This window comes from Pipistrellus hanaki (genome assembly GCF_964339955.1).
Source record: "Pipistrellus hanaki genome assembly, chromosome: 19".
NCBI classification, from domain to species: Eukaryota; Metazoa; Chordata; class Mammalia; order Chiroptera; family Vespertilionidae; genus Pipistrellus; species Pipistrellus hanaki.
The window spans coordinates 5,092,090-5,110,964 of NC_140521.1; the positions used below are offsets into that span (position 1 = coordinate 5,092,090).

Genomic DNA, 18,875 nt, shown 5'->3' on the forward strand with positions numbered 1-18,875 from the left:
GATGAGGAATATTCTAGATCTTGATCTTGTAGGTGTGTTTAAGGATATAATCATCATCGAATTGCACTCTTAAAATAAGTGCACTTGATACATTTGACTATGTTTTACTCAACTAAAAAAAAAAATTTTTTTTAATGAAAAATATTCAACACACAACATGCCCAGGGTTTATCTGATGCAATCGAAGACTCAAGGTCAACCAAAGACTGCAGGTAATTTAGCAGGGGGTTGGAGGGAATGGAATCCCAAATGTTCTGGCCACATTAAACTGGACTGCGACTAACGCACTTGGGGGATTCTAACATCTCAGAGAGGCCAGGACGGGCACTATGGGGGTGAAATGCTGAGCCTGATTAGCTCCCATGGCGAAAGGAACGTCGGTGCCTGAAGAAGTGGGTGGACCCCATGGAGACCATGGAGAGGGAGAGAGGATGGTGTCACTCAGAGCCAGGAGCTCCCCATTCCAAGTGACTCTGTCCTGTGCTCAAAACTGACCAGTCCACTGATTCTCTCTCATCATTTTGCTTCTCTCTCTCTCTCTCTCTCTCTCTCTCTCTCTCTCCTCTCCAACTTCCTTCCTGTCTATGAAATCAATGAAAATATATATTTTTTAAACTGACCAATTCACATCCTCTCTGGACACTGGGGAATCCGTTTAAGGAGGGAGAGAGAAACATGTTAGTTGAGCACCTACCTTGCGGTGCTAGGTGCTTTGACCCTACTATGCACGTGTGAGTCTCTCCCATTGACAGAGGAAGAAGCTAAGGCTCAGAGAAGGTAAAGAGCTTGTCCAAGGCCACCTGCTGCAGGAGGGGCAGAGTCCCTAAATGCCAAATATTCTACGGAGCCCCCAATCCGAGGAGCAGACCCAGGAACTGGGTATTGCTCTACCCATTCCACAGCTGGGAAAACGGAGGCTAAGGGAAGGTCAGTGACCCAAGAGCGCACAGAGAGTCTGATTTCAGAGCACAAGGTCTTCAGCCATGACACGGGACTGAGATAACAGAGTGGGAGGAAGGGAGTCACATTGAGAGTCAGGCCAACTCGGATTCCAGTCCTGCCTTTGCCACTTAAAAGCTGTGTGTCCCTGGGCAGAACTTCACCTTCTCTGAGCCTGGTTGCTCCTCCTGAAAAACAAATGTGGTCATAGTTCTCCCAGGACCGTGAGGAGGATTAAGGAAGAGAAAGCTCTGGGCAGAGCTCCTGGCACAAGTGCATGGTCCCTCCCCCTTCTGTCTGGAGACCACGCCTCTGCTGCTGAAACCTGGGTCCTAACCAATAAAGGCAGCCCGGTCCTAAGCCTGGAATGTGACAGCCAGAAGCAAACTGCTGGGAGGCAAGGATTATTATTATGATGATGACCACTGCAGCTGGACACTTTTTAAAAAAATCAGGCCATGTTGCAGAAAAATAAATTATAGAGAAGAAGAAAATAATAGGAAAGCTTTGTGATTTCAAATGTGTCCTGGTGCCCTCGCAGATCTCAAGCAAGTTCAATTTAAAAGCTGACATGTGGCAGGCAGCGAGGGTGCCCTGCAGGGACCAGGAGGTGGCGCTGGCAGTGAGCACGGGTGGCGACTCACATCTACCCTCCGGTCTCCACAGTAGTGCGACCTTAGGTGTATCCTCAGGCCACGTGACTGCATTAATCCCCCTGTCTGTCTCTCCTGCTAGAGCACACATCCACACATAAGGACCCTCATCCCGGCACTTCCCACAGGTCTGCTATACATGCGAGAGGTGGGGGCAGGAAGGGGGTAACTCCGAAAACATGTGTTAACATATAAACAAACGAATAAAAGAACAAACAAACAAGGGGACAAGATTGGTTTTCTTAAACAGCTGAATATCATCGCTCAGTGTCCTACGCAGAGGCCACAGCTGCCGGGAAGCCACCTCTGACTGCACCTTCCCACATGACTCTCCAATAATATTTACTAAGAATACCTGACTGAGGGACTGATGCAGGCCATGCCCTGTCATTCCATTTGGTCCTCACAATGAACCCACGTGCCAGCTACAACTACTGTCACTGTTTTACCAAAGAGGATACAGACGTTCAGAGAGGCTAGCTTCCATGGTGAGGTCACGTGTCTAGTAAGTGTCAGAGCTGGGGTTTGAACCAGATAGCCTGTCGCCAGAGCCCACACGCTCACCTTTAGCTAAGCCAGTTCCTGGTTATTTCTGGTATGTCTCATTTCCTTCCCCATCTGACCAGCCCTTGCCAACTACAAACCCCAGCGGCAAAGGATGCGAGTCGCCTAGGAGGTCTCACCATCACCCTCCCATCCCAGCCACGGGGTCACGGACCCCGACACGCACCCCAGATAGGCCTCGTCCTTACCTTAGACCAAGTGCCCATGCCGAAGGAGCTGCTGTCTGCCATCTGGTGCAGGTTCAGCTCCGTCCTAGAAGCAGAGAAGGGACCGGAAGTGCACCTGACCCGATCCGTATTCTATTATTGGGAAGTTCAGCGTGATACATAATTGAGCATCTACCCAGTGTCAGGCCCTGTGTTCATACTGGGGAGGCAGGAAGGAATAAGGCAGGACCCCGGATTCAAAGATCTCATGGGCATTCTGGTGAGGACGAGAGACCAGCACACCCCAGTGAGGAGCCAGAATAGAAGAAGGGGAGAAACTGAGGGAGCAGGAACCAGGCAGCACTCCTCTAAGGAGTTTGGCTCAGTGGATAGAGTAGGGGTGTCGAACTCAATCAGAAAGGGGCCAAAATCTAAAATCCAGCCTAAATCGCGGGCCGAATGGTTTACTGAACAGTCATAAACTGACAATGTCATAAACTGACAGCGGAGTGCAGTGATGACAGCGCGGTGCGGGCCACATTGCAAGGCCTGGCAGGCTGGATTTGGCCCGCGGGCCTTGTGTTTGACACATGTGGTAGAGCGTCAGCCTGCGAACTGAAAGGTCCCAGGTTCGATTCCGGGCAAGGGCATGTACCTGGGTTGCAGGCACATCCCCAGTAGGGGGTGTGCAGGAGGCAGCTGATCGATGATTCTCTCTCATCGATGTTTCTAACTTTCTATCCCCCTCCTTTCCTCTCTGTAAGAAATCAATAAAATATATATTTTTTTAAAAAAAAAAGAGCTACGTGTGGATTATCTCACCTAACCCTGTGAGCTTAGCCATGGTTTTGTCTCCATCTTACAGAGGGGAAAAAAATCAGGGTTCAGAGTGGATGACCCTAACGGAGGTCACACAGCCCGGGAGCAGTGCCAGCAGCCGGAACCAGAGGCCAGGTTCCTAACCCCTGGGCCCACTCCCCTCAGCTCCGGGCAGAGCTAAGGCTGGGCCCCGGGGAGCAGATGCCCTCAGCGGTCCCTGCCGGGCCCCGTCGCTCACCTGAGGTCCAGGTCCAGTCCCGCGAGCATCTGGGAGAACACCGCGAAGGTGCCTTCGCCTTCCGGCTGCCGTGCCACTCGGCTCTTCTCCAAAAGCATCGTCTGCAAGAGCAGAGGACGGCCCCTGGTCAGCACTTGGGCCGCATCGGCCCCCTGCCTGGTGCCCAGCTACCCTGAGGCCCCGGGAGGGAGCCCCGCCTTGGCCCACCTGCCAGGCAACATCTCGGGTCCAGACTCCGCTGGACACCTTCGCCTCAGAACTCACTGGTCCCTCATCTCCCTACCTTGGGGTCCACCTAGGGACTCATGCCACCGACTGGTTCCAAGGAAAGTATCGAAAAGGAAGAAGGATGACCTGGATGTTTCTAACTTTCTATCCCCCTCCTTTCCTCTCTGTAAGAAATCAATAAAATATATATTTTTTTAAAAAAAAGAGCTACCCACCCTCCACCACATCCTTACTGCACAGAGACCGTTAGTAACGTGGCCCACAGGGCCATGAATGGCAGGATCGCAGGCTCAGGGTGGGCATCGCTGAGTCTCCCCGGAGCCTGTGTATTATCCCAGCTCCACATACAAACAACGCCTCTTAATAAGTTAATCCTATTTTCTGTTCAAACAGAATGTTCGAGGGAGCAGGGGAGGGATGCGGGCGACCTGGGAGATGGGAGCAGGCGGGCACGTGTTTGTCTGTTTCATTGCAGCTTATGCTCCTAAGACCCAGATAATGAAACGGCTGGATGATGTATTTATTCATCAATATTTCACCCTTGTGATAGTCTGAGGGGCTCACGGGCCAGCTTGCTCCAGGAGGGGACTCTCTGGGCCGCTGGGTGAGGTGGGACGGAGCTGGCAAAGGCTGGGGGAACTGGGACCCCATGTGTAGACACATCCCAGGGTCCCGGGAGGCGTGGGAACGGGGATCCTGAGGCCCCAAGGACTCCCCTCCTCCTCCCGCCCACAGCCTCACCTGGAGCTGGGCGGCTGTGACGCGGCCTGTGGCATTGAAGTCCAGGGACATCACCATGGTGAACCGGGTGGCGCTGCGGCTGTGGCCGGTGGACACGGAGCCAAAGGCCCGGAGGAGGGTGAAGGTGGCTCGAATCTTCTCCACTGGGAGGGTCGTGGGGGTGGAGTTAGTATTATATTTCTTTCTTTTTTTAATATATTTTATTGATTTTTTTTTTTTTTTTTTTTTTACAGAGAGGAAGAGAGAGGGATAGAGAGCTAGAAACATCGATGAGAGAGAGCCATAGACCAGCTGCCCCGTGCACAACCCCCACCGGGGATATGCCCACAACCAAGGTACATGCCCTTGACCGGAATCGAACCCGGGATCCTTCAGTCCACAGGCTGATGCTCTATCCACTGAGCCAAACCGGTTTCGGCTAGTATTATATTTCTTACAACTAGAAAAGCAATACTGCCGAGGCCGTGTATTCCCAGCAGGGAGAATATTGCCCCTGAGAGGGCAGAAACTGAATTTGGGGGTGGGGGTATTTTGCTTCCTTATGTAGAGAGCACAGATATACATATAGAAACAGATCGTGTTCTATCGACGGCATTGAAATTTCATAGTGGGGAGATGATTAGGGGATTAAGTGTTTGAGAAAAGCCTCCTCAAGGGAGCAGAAATGAAAAACAAAACCCCACTGAGAGCACTGGCCCAGGGATTACAGCTCCTGAGCCGGGCTGCCTGGTCTGAATCCAGCTCGAGGACGCATCAGCTGTGTGGCTTTAGGAGAGCTGGTTAATTTCTCTGAGTCTTAACATCGTCCTCCCTAAGACTTAAGTAAATATCTACCTTATAGCGCTGTTCTTAATAACAAATAAGCTTACATCTTTGGAAACGGGTATGAGGCCTGCCACGTAAGTCCTCAGCCAGTGCTGACTGGGACCATTATTAATGTTGCAATTATTATTGCTATTACTAATGGGCCTCGCTCGGACACCATCTCCCCCTGGAAGCTCCTGTCCCTCTCCTCCTGTTCCCGACACCTCCCCTAACCAGCTCGGCCTGCGCTCTGCACAGAGCGTTCAAGTTCAGCCCATAGAAGCAGCACAGGGCCCCTCTGCAGAAAGGGGTACCTTTTCTAATTCTCACAGCGGGGTGCCATGGACCGGGGCGGCCCTGCCCAGTAACAAGCACAGGGTGTGCCCCTACACGGAGTGAATGCGAGGAGAGTGGATATAAGGGGGAGCAGCCCAGCACCCCCTCCAGCCCTCCCTCCCTCCCCACAATCCTGCGCCATGGCCCCCGGAGCCCGCTGTACCTGAGACACTGCCGTCCGCACTGCCCACCATGCCCGCCAGGTGCTCCAGGACCTGCTCGCAGCAGGTGGTCTTCCCGGCGCCGCTCCGGCCCAGGGCCACGATGCTCTGGTCCCGCCGCTGGCTCAGCAGCGCCCAGTATGCCCGCTGGGCCAGGGAGACTATGTGGGCGGGCAGGCCGTCCGGGCGGCCCTTGGGCACCTGTGCAGGAAGATGCCGGCATCAGCCTTCCCGCCCCCGCTGGCAGCTCTCCAAAACACTGCCCACCCCCCCCCCCCCCCCGCCTCAGGTCCAGCCCCACGGGACTGGCGGCACGAGGCTCGATGGTGGCCGTGGCAAAAGGCAGCTTTGCGTAGCCTTCAGGGAAAGGAAAGAGGCATCGCAGATGGAGGTCAGGGAAGGGCACCAAAGGGAGCAGTGGATGGACCCGGCCGAGGAGGACACTGGGAGCAGGGGATGCTAAGTGGGCAACCAGTGGCCCCAACAAGGCCCCATCTGCATGTCCAGTGCGTTGGGGACCAGGGACACCAGTCGCAGTGTGGTGGCCCTCCCCCTGGCATGGCCCTCCAGCCTGGGGCTGAAGGTGCCTCCAGTCCCCCGTTGGCCTTTGTGCCCCCAAACCCTAGGAGTGGTGATGAATCCCTATCCTGGGCTCAGCAGGACCCCCAGCTGGCAAAGGAGGGACACGTTGGGGTCCTGGGCACAGCCTTAGGTCACAAGGCAACCAAACCCCCCTCCTCAGGAAACACTGAAGCTCAAGGGACAGGCTCTCTCACCCATCAGCTCCCTCCTGCCCACTGACCAGACCATGGAAGGGAGAATTCTGCAGGTCCCGGCTCCTGTATACACACACAGCTGCATGCATGCACATATGTCCTTGCATGGTGCTTATGTACTCTTGCACGCTTGCACACAGGTGTGCTCACAGGCACATGCACTCAACTGGTGCTGAGGCCCTGCACACAGAGGCAGGCCCATCTACCCCTGACATGGTCACACCCAGCTCTCAGCCCCACACCTCACCCAGGCATTCTTCAAGGCGGCCCAGTCCCAGCCTCACCGCAGGTCTGTGCTGCCACCTGGTGGCCATTGGAGGAACCAGACGTGACTCAGACAAAGAACGGAAGGAGGCGGTGGGCTTGGGTTTGGCTGATGACTGGAGGGAAGGGCGGGGCACCGAGTTAAGGGTGTAGGGGGATTAAGAGACTCAGAGCATCGGAAGATCTCAAGACTTAAGTCCTTTCTTACAGGACTGCCCAAAGCCTACACGTTTGGGCCCTTTCGCCCAGGTTCCATGTGAATGCTGCCATCCCGGAAAACCGGTGAGAATCTGCTTGCTTTCAAAGTTTAGGGTGTGGATAAAAGTCCCTCCCAGGGGCTCCTAAGGAGCCAGAGGAGCCACTCAGCTTCTCAGGAGACTCGGGGGCCTTGGGCTGCAGTAACAGAAGCATGGCCCCCACAGCAAGGGAGGGGAGACTGCACAGCCTACCTCCACGGGGCAGGCTTACGAGACCGGCTCCTTCCCTGCTCCCTCCCCTGTGCCTGGCACACAGTGGGAGACTCAGTCCTATCTAAATCAATAACCTCTGGCTGAATGAATGAGAGGGATCCGGCTCCCATTACCCAGTGGTGGCGAGGCCCTTCCACAAGGTGGTGCTGAGAGCTTGACGAAGAGCCTGGTGCAGAGTTGACATGCGTTCAATATTTTCTCTCATTATTATTATTATTATTATTATTATTATTATTATTATTATATTTAACCCTCCTATTGTTGTTTCTCATCTTTCCCCTCTAAGGAGGGGGGATCTGAGGTCCTTAATGAGCCACAATGCCCACGATGCCCCGTGTCTCATGTCTGGCAAGATGCTGCTCACAGCCAGGTCTACAGGGGACTTTGGCTGCTCTGTTCTCCCCTACGATGCACAGGGAAACCCACCCCACCCCTCCTGTGCCTGTCCCCTGCCCCCCTCGCCCTGGTCCCCCTCACCTTGCCTGCAGAGGGCGCCGACGCTCCCCGGGGCTGGAGGACGATCAGGTCGGGCCCGGAGGAGGTGTGCGGCAGCTGCGCCCGGTAGCGGTGCAGGAGCGTGTTCAGGACACTAGACTCGTTGACGCTGACCAGGGAGGCCAGGTCCTCAGCTTGGTCCAGCTCAGGGGGGTTGGCCTGTGAACCATCACAGAGAGTCCTGTGCCTTCCTGGGTCCCCACATCACCACCACCACCACCACCTCTGCCACCACCCTCACACACAGCCCTGCTGGCCCTGTCCCAGGAGGACCGTGGGCTAAAGACAGGACAGAACGCAAGGACCCTGGAGAGAGTCGCAAACCCCACAAGTGAAACAGGGGCTCCCTTCTCCTTCGCCCTTGGTGAGGCCTGAGAGCCCCCCCCCCCCCACCTCTGTTCACACCCGTCCCTCCTTCCGGTACCGTGAGGGGAGGTGCTCAGAACAGAGACGCAAGACTCTGGGTGTCTCTGCATCTCAGACACCGTAAAAAGCGGTGGTGTCCGGGGTCAGGCGGTGTCCCCTGAGCTCTCGGGTCCCGAGTCTCCCGAGGATGCTGCGTGTGCTGTGACTCTCAGGACGCAGGCCAATGGCCACAGCGCCCGTTTCTCTGACAGTCCCTCGTGCACTGGCCCCTTGGAGACATTCCCCGGCCCTTCTAGAAGCCAAGGATGCCTGCAGCTTCTCCTGGGGCATCCGTCCTAAAAGGCTTCCTCCCGTTCTTTCCAGCTCCGAGGAGTTTTCTGGGCCTAAGGCTCTGGGGTTTGGGCCAACCCTGAGCTCCCTGATGGGTCAATCTTTCTTCTGCAAACTCCCGACACTATTGGGACTGGAGGGTCAGGGGTGGGCAGAGGAGTGAAGATGATCAAGGCCCACATGGGGCTCCTGGAGGGAACTCTTCTTTAATTCGTAGGCTTTGAATGGTGGAAAAGGCTCAGGACCTGTTTTTCTATCATTATTCTCTGATTTCCCCTCAAATGGATTGATAGCACACTGAAAAAAAATTATGCAAAACAACTAAAAAAGCAAAAACCAAAAGAACAATTAATACCCAAAATATGTGTCCTTGTCATGCTATGGTTAGTGGCAGGCAGCACACTGGGCTCTGAGTCCCCTGGCAGCCAAGGTGAAAAGGGAAACATGTTTTGTAGCATGATTTGTGATGTCCATAAAAAGAAAAGCAATTGCATTCTTGGGTCAAGCAGAACTCTCAGTCCTAAGATCTAATGAACATGTCTCTTACTGTGTCTTCATAAAAGGTGACATGGTGGGACAGAGCAATGACCCCCTAACAATATATCTCCAGCTGAGCAACAAGTTCAATGGCTGTCTTCCCTACAATCCCTCCAGGGCATCAAGCCAAAGTAAGTATCTGCAGTCAGGTACACGGAAATCTCCAGTGAGGTGAGGCGGGACAGTGAGGAGCAGGCAGGGGGGAAGAGGCGGGGACTCACCCGATGAACCCGATCCTCGTCCACCTCGGTGATGGTTTTGTCGGCGTCGATGCACAGTCGCACCCTCCCCGCCGGCAGGTCGGCTGTTCCCTCATCCGGCTTGAGCACCGTTGCTGGTGGACCAGCCGAGGGGAGAGAAGGGAGGGGAGGGGCGGGGAGAAGAGAAGAGAGGGGCTCTGAGCTGCTGAGCCAGGCCAGGGAGCTGCAGAGGGGGCCTGGCACAGGTCAGAAAGGGACAGCCTCCTCTCCCCTTGGGGCCAGTTCACACAGAGGGTCCTGAATTGCGAGCCTAAGCCCTCTAGGGATAGAGGCTGGGTCCGACTCACTGAGGGCTGTTACCAGCGGGCACCGGGCCGGGCACAGAGTAGGAACCCAGCTGGCGGGGTGCACAGCCCATCGCTTACCGAGACCTGGGATGGCAGATAATGGCATAGGGGCTGCCACTCCCCTTCCAGGACCCAAGACAGACATTACTAATCAATCGCCAGTCCCAGCAGCATCTGACTGAGACTCAGAATCGCTTCTCGGTACCGTATGGTCACAACTATTGGACAAACGTGGGCTTGCGGGATGAGAGCTGTTTGCCCACCTGCACTCGGCTCCAGATTCCTTGAGGAACCCTGCAGGAGCCAAACCAGGCTTGTGGGTGACGTTAATGGATTAAATAACTAATTAGCAAGGCTCCAGTGTCTTTGAAAACAGTACGCAATAGACCAGCTGCCACAAGTAAAATGACACTTAACTATTCCCTCCCCAATGAGCGGCATATCCCCTTCCAGGTCTCAGGGGCTCCTTACTGCTCCCCTCTCTCCCCAGACCATGCTCAGGACCTGCAAACATGGCTGCCAGCAGCAGGGGGCGCAAGAGGAGCAGACGTAGATCACCGCCACCACCACCCCTCACCCCCTAAGTACCAAGAGCAAATGTGCTAAGACCCCTAATTACCGAGAGTAAATCCATCCTTCTGAACCAGCCAGACTTTCTCTGCCTCGTACCACCTGTCCTCCGGGGCCTGAGAGCAAAGGTCACAACAATTAAACCAGGATGGCACTGCCTCTCCCCGCCCCCACGTGAGGGGCGAACCCCTCCCATGAGAGCTCCTGGGACGCCTCAGTCAGAACCTAAGGGGTGGGAGGGGCGCTGATTTCCATGCAGATGCCTTAGCTCCGCCCCTGGCCTTTGGAATGAAAGCTCCAGAGGGGCCTAGGGCTCTGCATTTCCAGCAACCAGCTATTACACAGCCTGTTCGGGAACTGCCACGAGGGGGCATCTCACATTCGTGGGCCCTCCCTCACCTGTGGGACAGGAGCAGTGGGCACCTTAAGACTCTTCCTCATCAAGGAGGGAGTGCTGGTCCCTTCCTCTGAGCTGCCCACCCCTCTCCAATTCCCTGTCCATCTCCTGCCCCACCCTCTTCACCTCCGGGGGCAAGTCTTTCCCATCCCTCCTTCTCTGGAAGGCCCGCCTCCTGCTCCCCGCTTGCTCCGGGCTGCAGCCCCTCACCTGGTCCAAGTCTCCACTCTGGCTTCCTTCACTCCCCTCCTGCAGGGCTGGTCCCTCTTGGTTCTCCTGCCTCGGAGGCCTCTCTGCGTGGCTCTCCAGTGCAGGTGGTCTGGGTGCTTCCAGCTCCGGCTCCAGGGCCCCGGCCCTGGCATTCACACTTCTGCAGGGCCCCTCGGCTCCCTGCCCTCCGCTGTTTGGCCGGCTCTCCTTCCCGGCTGCACCCACCTCCTTGGGGACCTCAGGGCCCTGCGTCTTAGTCCCAGCCTCACTGTGAGGCCCACGAGCCTCCTCCATCCCTCTGGGAGGCTCCTCCACCTTCCGCTGCACTTTGTGGCTCTCCTTCCCGGCTGCACCCACCTCCTTGGGGGCTCCACGGCCCTTCTGTGTCTTAGCCCTGGCCTCCCCTGCCTCCCCGGACTCACTGTGAGGCCCGCGTGCCTCCTCCATCCCTCCGGGAGGCTCCGCTGCCTTCACCTGCGATTCGCCTGCCTTCTCCGCCTTACCCAGGAGGGCGCCTCCTTTGTCCTTCCCCTGGGGACCATCCCACCTGCTCCTCCTGCCCAGGGAACCTCCCCATTTCTTCGCCTGGGTCCGAGCCCCCGCCGACTTCCCTTCGCCCCCTGCGCCCTTGGAGAGACTCCCCTTTGCCATCTTGTCGGTGGAGTCCGCTCCCCGCTCCTCCGCTGTCCCTGGTCGCCCCCCCTCCCCTGGCCCCTCTTTGCCCTGGGGCTCACCCCCTTTCGGCCCTTTGGTCTGGGGGGCCTCACCCCCTTTCCCCTCTGTGCCTTGATCTTTCTCGCCTTTGGTCACGGGCACAGTTCCTGGGTCCCCAGGGCCCCCGGTCTGAGTCTTCTCAGCCTTCGGGGCTGCTGCGCCCTCAGTGCTGGCCCGGGGCCCAGGAGGAGTTGGGGGGGCCTTGCCCTCCTTCCCCCCTCCGGGGTCTGTGGCTGGGGATGGAGGCTTGCAGGCGGGGGCGTCCCGGGGCTGGGTCCTCTGCTCCAGCTTGGCCGCGTCCGGGTCCAGCTTGGCCACCATCAGCAGCACGTCGCCCCTCCGCACGCCCCTCTTCAAGGGCAGAGGCTTTTTGGCTGGAGCCCCGCTGGGGTCCGGTTCCTGGGCCTTCTCGCCGTTGGCGGGGGTCCTCTGCACGGGCTCCTCGGGGCCCGCCCCCTGGCTCTGCTGGCCCGGAACGGCTGCGTGCGGGCGAGAGCCTGCCTGGCTGTCCTGGGGAACCTTCTGGCTTTCAGACTTGGTGCCGCTGCTGGGCTTGCCGCTGGGTTGGCTGGTGGGAATTTCTGGAGTCTAGGAGAGAGACCACAAGCATCCTTGGCTGCTTACTTACCTGACAGCTTTGTCCTTCGCTCATTCACTCCCTCACTCATTCATTCACTGATTCGTTCGCCCAGCCGCTCATTCATCCAAAGGCCCTCAAGCACCTGTGACGTCTGATGGGCACTGTGCTGGGCAATGAGCCAAACCCCCGAACCCTGGACACTGGCCCAGCATCCGGAGGCCAAGTGACAGAGTGAAAGGAGAGTGGGCTTTGGAACGCAACAGACTCAACTCCAAATCCAACTCCTAACTGACCAGCTGTGTGGCCTCAGGTAAATCACTTCCCTTCTCTGAGCCTCCGTCCTGGTTCTTTTGTCCCTGTTTGTCCCCATGCTTCGGCCACACCAGACCCTTCCCTGCCCCCCTGCTTTTGCTCATGTTGAGCTTGCTGCCTGGAATGCCCTTTCCCCTCCTCACGCTCCCGTGTGCTTCTCATATTTCTATACCCAGCTCAAATGCCACTGCCTCTGCAACCCTTCCCCTGGAGACCTCAATCAGAAAAGGTCTCACACATCCATGAGGTGCCAGAGCCCCGTGCGAGCTCACCACCTGCAGCAGCGACCATGCTGTGCACCCCATTCCCGCTCCGACTGCGTGTCTCTCCTGTTTCAGATGGTGGTTGCCTCCAGAACACAGTCTCTACCTGCATCTTTGTAGAAATGACAATAATATCCTACACAGTAAAATCCTAATATGCTGTGTTTGGTAATCCATTCAACCAATTGGAAGTGTAATATGCTAAGGATATGCTAGGCCGCTCAACCGCTGGCTATGACTGCACTGACCATCAGGGGGCAGACGCTCTGACTGGTATATTAGCTTGCTGCTGGGGTCCAGCTGATTGGGACTGAGATGGGCTGGACATGCCCTGGAGCCCTCCTGTGGTCCCTTCCTGGCTGGCTAACCTTCCGCATCCTTCCCTTGCCTCCATCGTGCACCAGTGGGGCCCCTCAGCCTGGCCTGCCCCCTCTTGCAATCCGGCTGAGGCCCTCCCCTCCATCCCCGCCCAAGTGCACACATTTTGTGCCCTGGGCTTCTAGTTGATAATGATGGCTGTCCTATCTAGATTCCTTAGAATGAGCCCTGTACCACTCTTATGCAATCTCCTTCTCAACCCTCCTAAGAACACAGCGAAGGAGCTTCTGAACATCTCCACATGCTACCGACAAGGAAGCAAACACGAAGACGCTAGGTGGCCCAAAAGACAGAGCAAACTATAAAGCCGTGCCGGCCACTCTGAGTCTAAAGCCGGGGCCTACAACTTCTGCATATGAATGGCCTTACTCGGGGCTCACTGGAATCTTCTGGGATGTTTTGTAAATACTGATGCTTTGGCCCCACTCCCAGAGAGTCTGATGGGTTTGATCCGGGTTGTGCACACCCCCCCCCCCCCCAGGTGGTTCCAATGTGCCACCAGGACTAAGAACCCCCACCCTAGTGGCTCAGCCTGACCTTCTGAAACCAGAAGGGAACCGCCTTGGAAAGGGGACTGGCTGCACTTGGCAAATATCACCACTGTCTACACCAGTTTGAAAAGTGAGTCAGGGCCTTATTTTTAACCAAACCACCACAGGGGAGACTAGCACGGGAGGGGCCAGGATCACCAATCCCATCCTCCCACTGCCACCCCACCCTACAGGATGAGAGTTCATGGGGCAGAGGACGAAAGATCAGACTGGTTACTCTTCTTTCATAAACACCAAAGCCCTAGCCCTCTGCAGCTTTCTTAAACTCACACACACATCCGTTTTACAGAGGAGCAAACTGAGGCCAAGAAGGGACAGGGATGTGGCCTGGACCACTCGGAGTGGCGAGGCCAGAACTGGAACCCAGTTCTCCTGATATTTGATAAGGGTCTCTCTCTACCTCAGTGTTGTTCTGGACTCTTGTGTCCCTCGCTAGCCCTAGGAAAACCAAGTCCCCTCTCTGAGCCTTGTTTTCCAGCCCTACAGAATGGTGATGGGTTCTAATCGCTCCCTGCAAGGATTATATGAGGGCCAAATGACACGGCTGAGCTGGGATAGAAGAGTCCAGAGTGATTTACCGATTGGGACGAGAAAAGGGAATTGGCAGGAACAGCCACAACCTGCTTCCTTGCAGCAGCCTGTCCTGAGGCTGCCCCACTCCAGGCCCTGGGGCATCTTGGCCCACAGCCCGGCCACCTGTTGTGGTCTGAGCCCAGCCATCCTGCATCTTGGCTCTGAGTCTCCATCCAGGCCCAGCGGTGACAGAGTGTCCCCAGCCTCTGCTCAGCTCTGCTCCTTTCCTTGTGCGCCGTGACGCCAGCAAGGCCTGCAGCCTCCTGGAGCCCGTTCCTCCCAGGCCTCTGGGACCCCCAGCAGACACCTCACTCCACCCGCTGGCCCTCCCCGAGGCAGATCACGAGAGCAGAGAACACACAGACTCACACCCTGACTCTGCCTCTATCTAACCTCATGACCTTGAGAAAATCTCTTGACCTCTCTGAGCCTCAGTCTCCACCTCTGATAAGTGGGTATCATCCCATCTATCCCCAGTGCCACACAGGGTTTCAAATAAGCCCAGGAGCAGCACAGCGAACACTGTCTAGTCATAGATGGCACACAGTAACATTTCATCAGGGCCTACCAACAGCCTATGGGGGTCGGCTTTAGCTCCCACTCATGCCTGGGTCAGGCAGGGGTGAGGGGGGCGGGGGGACAGAGGCTGTCCTCCCTGTCATCCTCCCCAACAAAGACTTGGCAGGAGTGTTTCAGCAGCTGCCGCTGTTCAGCTGCCGGGGAGGACTTCTCTGATGCAGCCGAGTCATTGCCATTGGACAGGTGCGGTCACGTGGGGGCCGGCCGAGCAAACAACAGCTGAAGGGGAGTGGGAGGCAGAACCAGGATGGCCCCGGGGCTCAAGCCAACACTCGGTTCTGAGGCTACTAGATTTCTCAGCCTAAATATTGCAGCATCCACCTCACTCCAAGGGAGCCACTGGAGTCTATGAGGAGATGCCCTTTTTGCCTAACTACAGATGGACTATTTCCAGAGCTACTCTACTTGAGCTGGGTTTTGAAGGATGCATAGGAGTTCAATAGCGCAAGCTGAAAAAAAAAGAACATTCCTCTAGGTACCCTGTGCTCTAAGCCTACCTCCCTGCTGTCTGGCCCCATTATCCTGTCCAGGTCCCCTGGCCAAGGAGCTGGGGAAAAGGAGGGAGACAGCAGTGGCCACCCCAGGAATCAATTTGCAAGTCCCTAAAGCGGGAGTGCATCTTGGCCAGCTACTGCTTCCATCCAGCTGTGCTATTCAGAATAATTACGAATTTTTAATAGACATCAATCAATCAATCAGATGGGAAGCCGGCTGGAACAGGTGCTGAAGTCCCTACCTGTGCCAAACATTAACCCTTCATTTACTGGACTGTGGCCGTTCCAAGGAACTAAGGAAAGGGACCTGGATAAGTACTTGGGGGACTCGGGGCCCTGGTTGAAAAGAAGCCTGGGAGAGGGCCGAGGAGGACATACATGATATGGAAGGGTTTCAGAATGTTAACCATCAATACAGCTGTAATCCGTGAGCAGCGAATGAGTATCTTTCCTGCCTAAATTAAACTGAGCTAACCATACATCCTTAGCCAATGTCCAGGTTTCTCTTTCTGCAAACGTAAGGCAACATGATGCCCACAGTCTTCATCAACTAATGATCATTCATTCATGAAACAAACATGCGCTGAGCACGCGCGATGGGCCAGATACCACGAGAGCTGCTCAAGATACTACAAGAGATTCGCTCCCTTAAGGAATTTCTAGTCAAATCAGTCACACGGTCAAGTGGTTGCTATGCCGACCACAACTGAGACAGGCACGGAGGGTGCCGTGGGAATCGGAGGAAGGCAGGCAATGGGAGAGCTTTTTCAGAGATGTACTCTCTACGCCGGGTTTTGAAGGATGCAGAGGAGTTCAACAGGCCAAGCTAAACACAGGAATGAGTGGGGACAGTAAGAGCCAAGGCAAGACGGTAAGTGACTCAGGAGGTGCCCAGGACGGGAAGGGGGGTGACAGACCCCTGGCTCCCCTCCTGCAGGGCCGCCTACCTCGCGCTCTGGAGAGCCGAGCACCGCCTGCTTCTTCCGCCTCGCTTCCTTGGACTCTTTCTCAGTCTCCCGAACCAGCTGCTTGATGAAGCCGCCGGGGATGACGGAGAAGAGGGGAGGAGGGGAGGATGGCGGAGGACTCTTCTCCTCTTCCCGAATCTGTTTTTGCAGAAGAAGGGGGAGAGCTCAGTGAGGGAACGAACGGGGGCAAGCTGCCCTCTCCATACTTTGCAAAGGAGCCTGGGAGGGGGCAGAGGAGGACAATACGTGGCCAAGCCCATGTAGGAGAAGCCACGGCAAAGCAGGTGAGGCTCAGTGGGGTTCTGGGAGTGTCCCTCCTCCCCCATTAAAATGGAATGCATGTGCAGCAGAGGTTACTCCAGCCTGGACCCAGGGTCGTCATAATATGAATCTGGATTGTCAAGGCCGCTGGCCCCCTTCCTGGGCGTGGGGCAGACCCATGTCTAAAAGGTCCTGGCCAAAAGCTTTTCCGGTTTCCAGAAGGGGCTGGATCACAGGGAACCTTCTAGTTTGTACTTAATAGATCAATCAATTAATTAATCACATAACCACTTCCTGTGTGCCAGGAACAAGTCAAAGTTGAGAAGGGCCTGCAGCCGTGATTTACAGAAGGGTCCACCCCCATGACTACAGCCCACTCCGCTGACCCGTGCTATGGCTTCTTACTGGTCCTTAAATAAGGCCCCAGGCAGCCAGGGCCCCCCAGCACTGGGCCATAAAGCTGGCAGGCTGGACATGGCCCAGGCCAGTGCTGACTGGAGTTGGGATGCAGCTAGGACGGCTTCCTTGGCCACAGCGACCTTGGGGGCTGAGGCATGCCTGGGACTGGCTATGGCCCCCTGAGTTGTGTCTTTAACGGGTAATACCATGACAGCTCATGAGGAAAAAAAAAAAAAATCTCCCTAGTCTGCCCTAGTGAGACTCCAGATTCTCACGGTGATAAGCACTGTGGATTTCAGAAGTCAGTGCTTTCTATGGAAGAGCTGCACACTGGGTTAAAATAAGCTGCTTATCAAGGCCCTCTGTGTGTGGCTGGCAAGGACTCACAGCCAGAATGACAGACAGGCCCTCCAGAGATAAGGCCAGGACACAGCGCAGAGGCCACGGGGCAAGGCAGGTCGCTGCAGATCTCTGCCCGGCGAGAGAGCTGCAGGGCCATGTGAGGTCGGGCTCACGTTCACACCACGCCTCTCTCTCTCTCCTGCTCCCTGCCTGAGACCCACGTGAGTGATTCCTAAGGCAATTCAGCTGGTGCAAACTCTGCTTCTGTCAGGATGGATCCCAGTGGTGGAGGCAGCAGCCAGGAGGCACCAGAAAAGGAGCTCTCACCCACCCCACCATTCAGCCTCCGATTCATCAAGTCCCAAGTGTGAGGGTGGGATGAGGGGCGGAGGACATAACAGGCATCAAAGAAAGAGGCAAAAGAGGAAAGAGGAGTAACTGGGGAGAAGGGCCCCTTTCCAGTTTCCCATGGTGACAAGAGGCAGGGACCACAGACACCTGTCCCCTGGCATACGCCTGGCAGCCAACAGCTCTGCCCCTTCCCCACTGCCCAGACTCTTCCTCCCACGCCAACCCGTGTGCTCATCAAAACTGCCATGAGGATGGAAATGGGACAGCTGGTCTACCCTCGCTCCCTCACCGCCAACTGAGGAACAGGAAAGACGAGGCAGTCATGGGTGGAGTCAAGGGCATGGTCACTAAAGACCAGCTGGGTTGGACCGCCCCAGGCTAACCAAGCTGCCGGGGAGAAGATGGACGGTGGGGCTGGGCATGCGACAGGGAGGCAATGGATGTCAGACCCCCTGTCCGAGGTGGGCGGGGGGCAGCCTGGGCCACCCATGCTGTGTGTTGGCAGGTCCTACCGCTGCAGCCCGAGCCCCTGAGCGTTACTTTCCTTCTGTTCCCACAGGGCGAGGCGAGATGAGATGGCCATGCTGAGGCAGTGCCAGGACCAACTGATGAGATGAGCTGAGCTGAGCTGAGATGAGCTGAGATGAGATTCAACTCTGTCAGCCAGCACAGAATGAGGCTACAGACACGGAACACGGCACACGAGGTGGATGGACACAAGACTGAGACAAGGAGACACAGTGGGGGAGAGAAGAGAGAGACAGGTTAGCTCACAGGCACTGTCCCACTCCAACTGATGCCAAGAATCAAGTCCCCAGAGCCAGGCACAGCCCAGTCATGTACCCCTGGGAAGGGTATGGTCAGATGGAGGCTGCTGGCTATGTGGACGTGCCCTGACATCCTTTTTCTCTTGACTCCACACGGTAGCCTTTCATTAAAATACAGCACACAATCAGAAAAGTACATAATCATAAGTATATAGCTCAGCAGCTCTCACATAAAGAACTTACCTCTATAACCAACACCCTGATCAAATATTATTTTGGATTTTTAAAATAAAAACATTTTATTTTGAACTATAAATTAAATTTAATTTCAATCAAAATATTAAAAACAAAAGTTAAATAACATTTAAAATAGGATTAATCATTATTTTAAATTGTTAAAAAATAAATTTTAATAAAATAAAATTTAAGTCATTATTTTATTGAAGAAGTTCAAGAACAGGCAAATCTAATCTATGGTGATGGAGGTCAGAAGGGCTATTAACTTTGGGCTGGGAGGGGGCACAAGGGAATGATGGGGTGATGGAAATGTCCTACAGATTGATCTGGGTGATGGCTACAGAAGTATATCATATGTAAATATTCATCTACCTGTACAATTAGGATGGAATATTCAACTGTATGTAAATCATGTATCAATTCAAGAAATAAAAAGACCATGATCAGCCCCCTTGATCCTCCCTCATCCCCCCCTCTAATTACCACTCTCCCCAGGGCAGCCACCATCCTGACTT

At 55.4% G+C, this 18,875-nt stretch overlaps 1 protein-coding gene across 1 annotated transcript in view; it reads right to left on the reverse strand.

The window, feature by feature from the left end:
• MYO18B (myosin XVIIIB) overlaps positions 1-17,162 on the reverse strand; it is a gene marked incomplete at its 5' end in the record, with an annotated part of 150,699 nt that extends 133,537 nt beyond the window's left edge. Inside the window, 10 exons of the mRNA XM_084868469.1 lie at positions 2,345-2,408; positions 3,360-3,460; positions 4,329-4,471; positions 5,632-5,830; positions 7,617-7,793; positions 9,089-9,201; positions 10,034-10,100; positions 10,592-11,893; positions 15,983-16,167; positions 17,051-17,162. Coding sequence (XP_084724595.1) covers positions 2,345-2,408; positions 3,360-3,460; positions 4,329-4,471; positions 5,632-5,830; positions 7,617-7,793; positions 9,089-9,201; positions 10,034-10,100; positions 10,592-11,893; positions 15,983-16,167; positions 17,051-17,162 — 2,463 coding nt within the window. The remainder of the gene's footprint in view (positions 1-2,344; positions 2,409-3,359; positions 3,461-4,328; positions 4,472-5,631; positions 5,831-7,616; positions 7,794-9,088; positions 9,202-10,033; positions 10,101-10,591; positions 11,894-15,982; positions 16,168-17,050) is intronic.
• Positions 17,163-18,875: the final 1,713 nt, after the last annotated feature.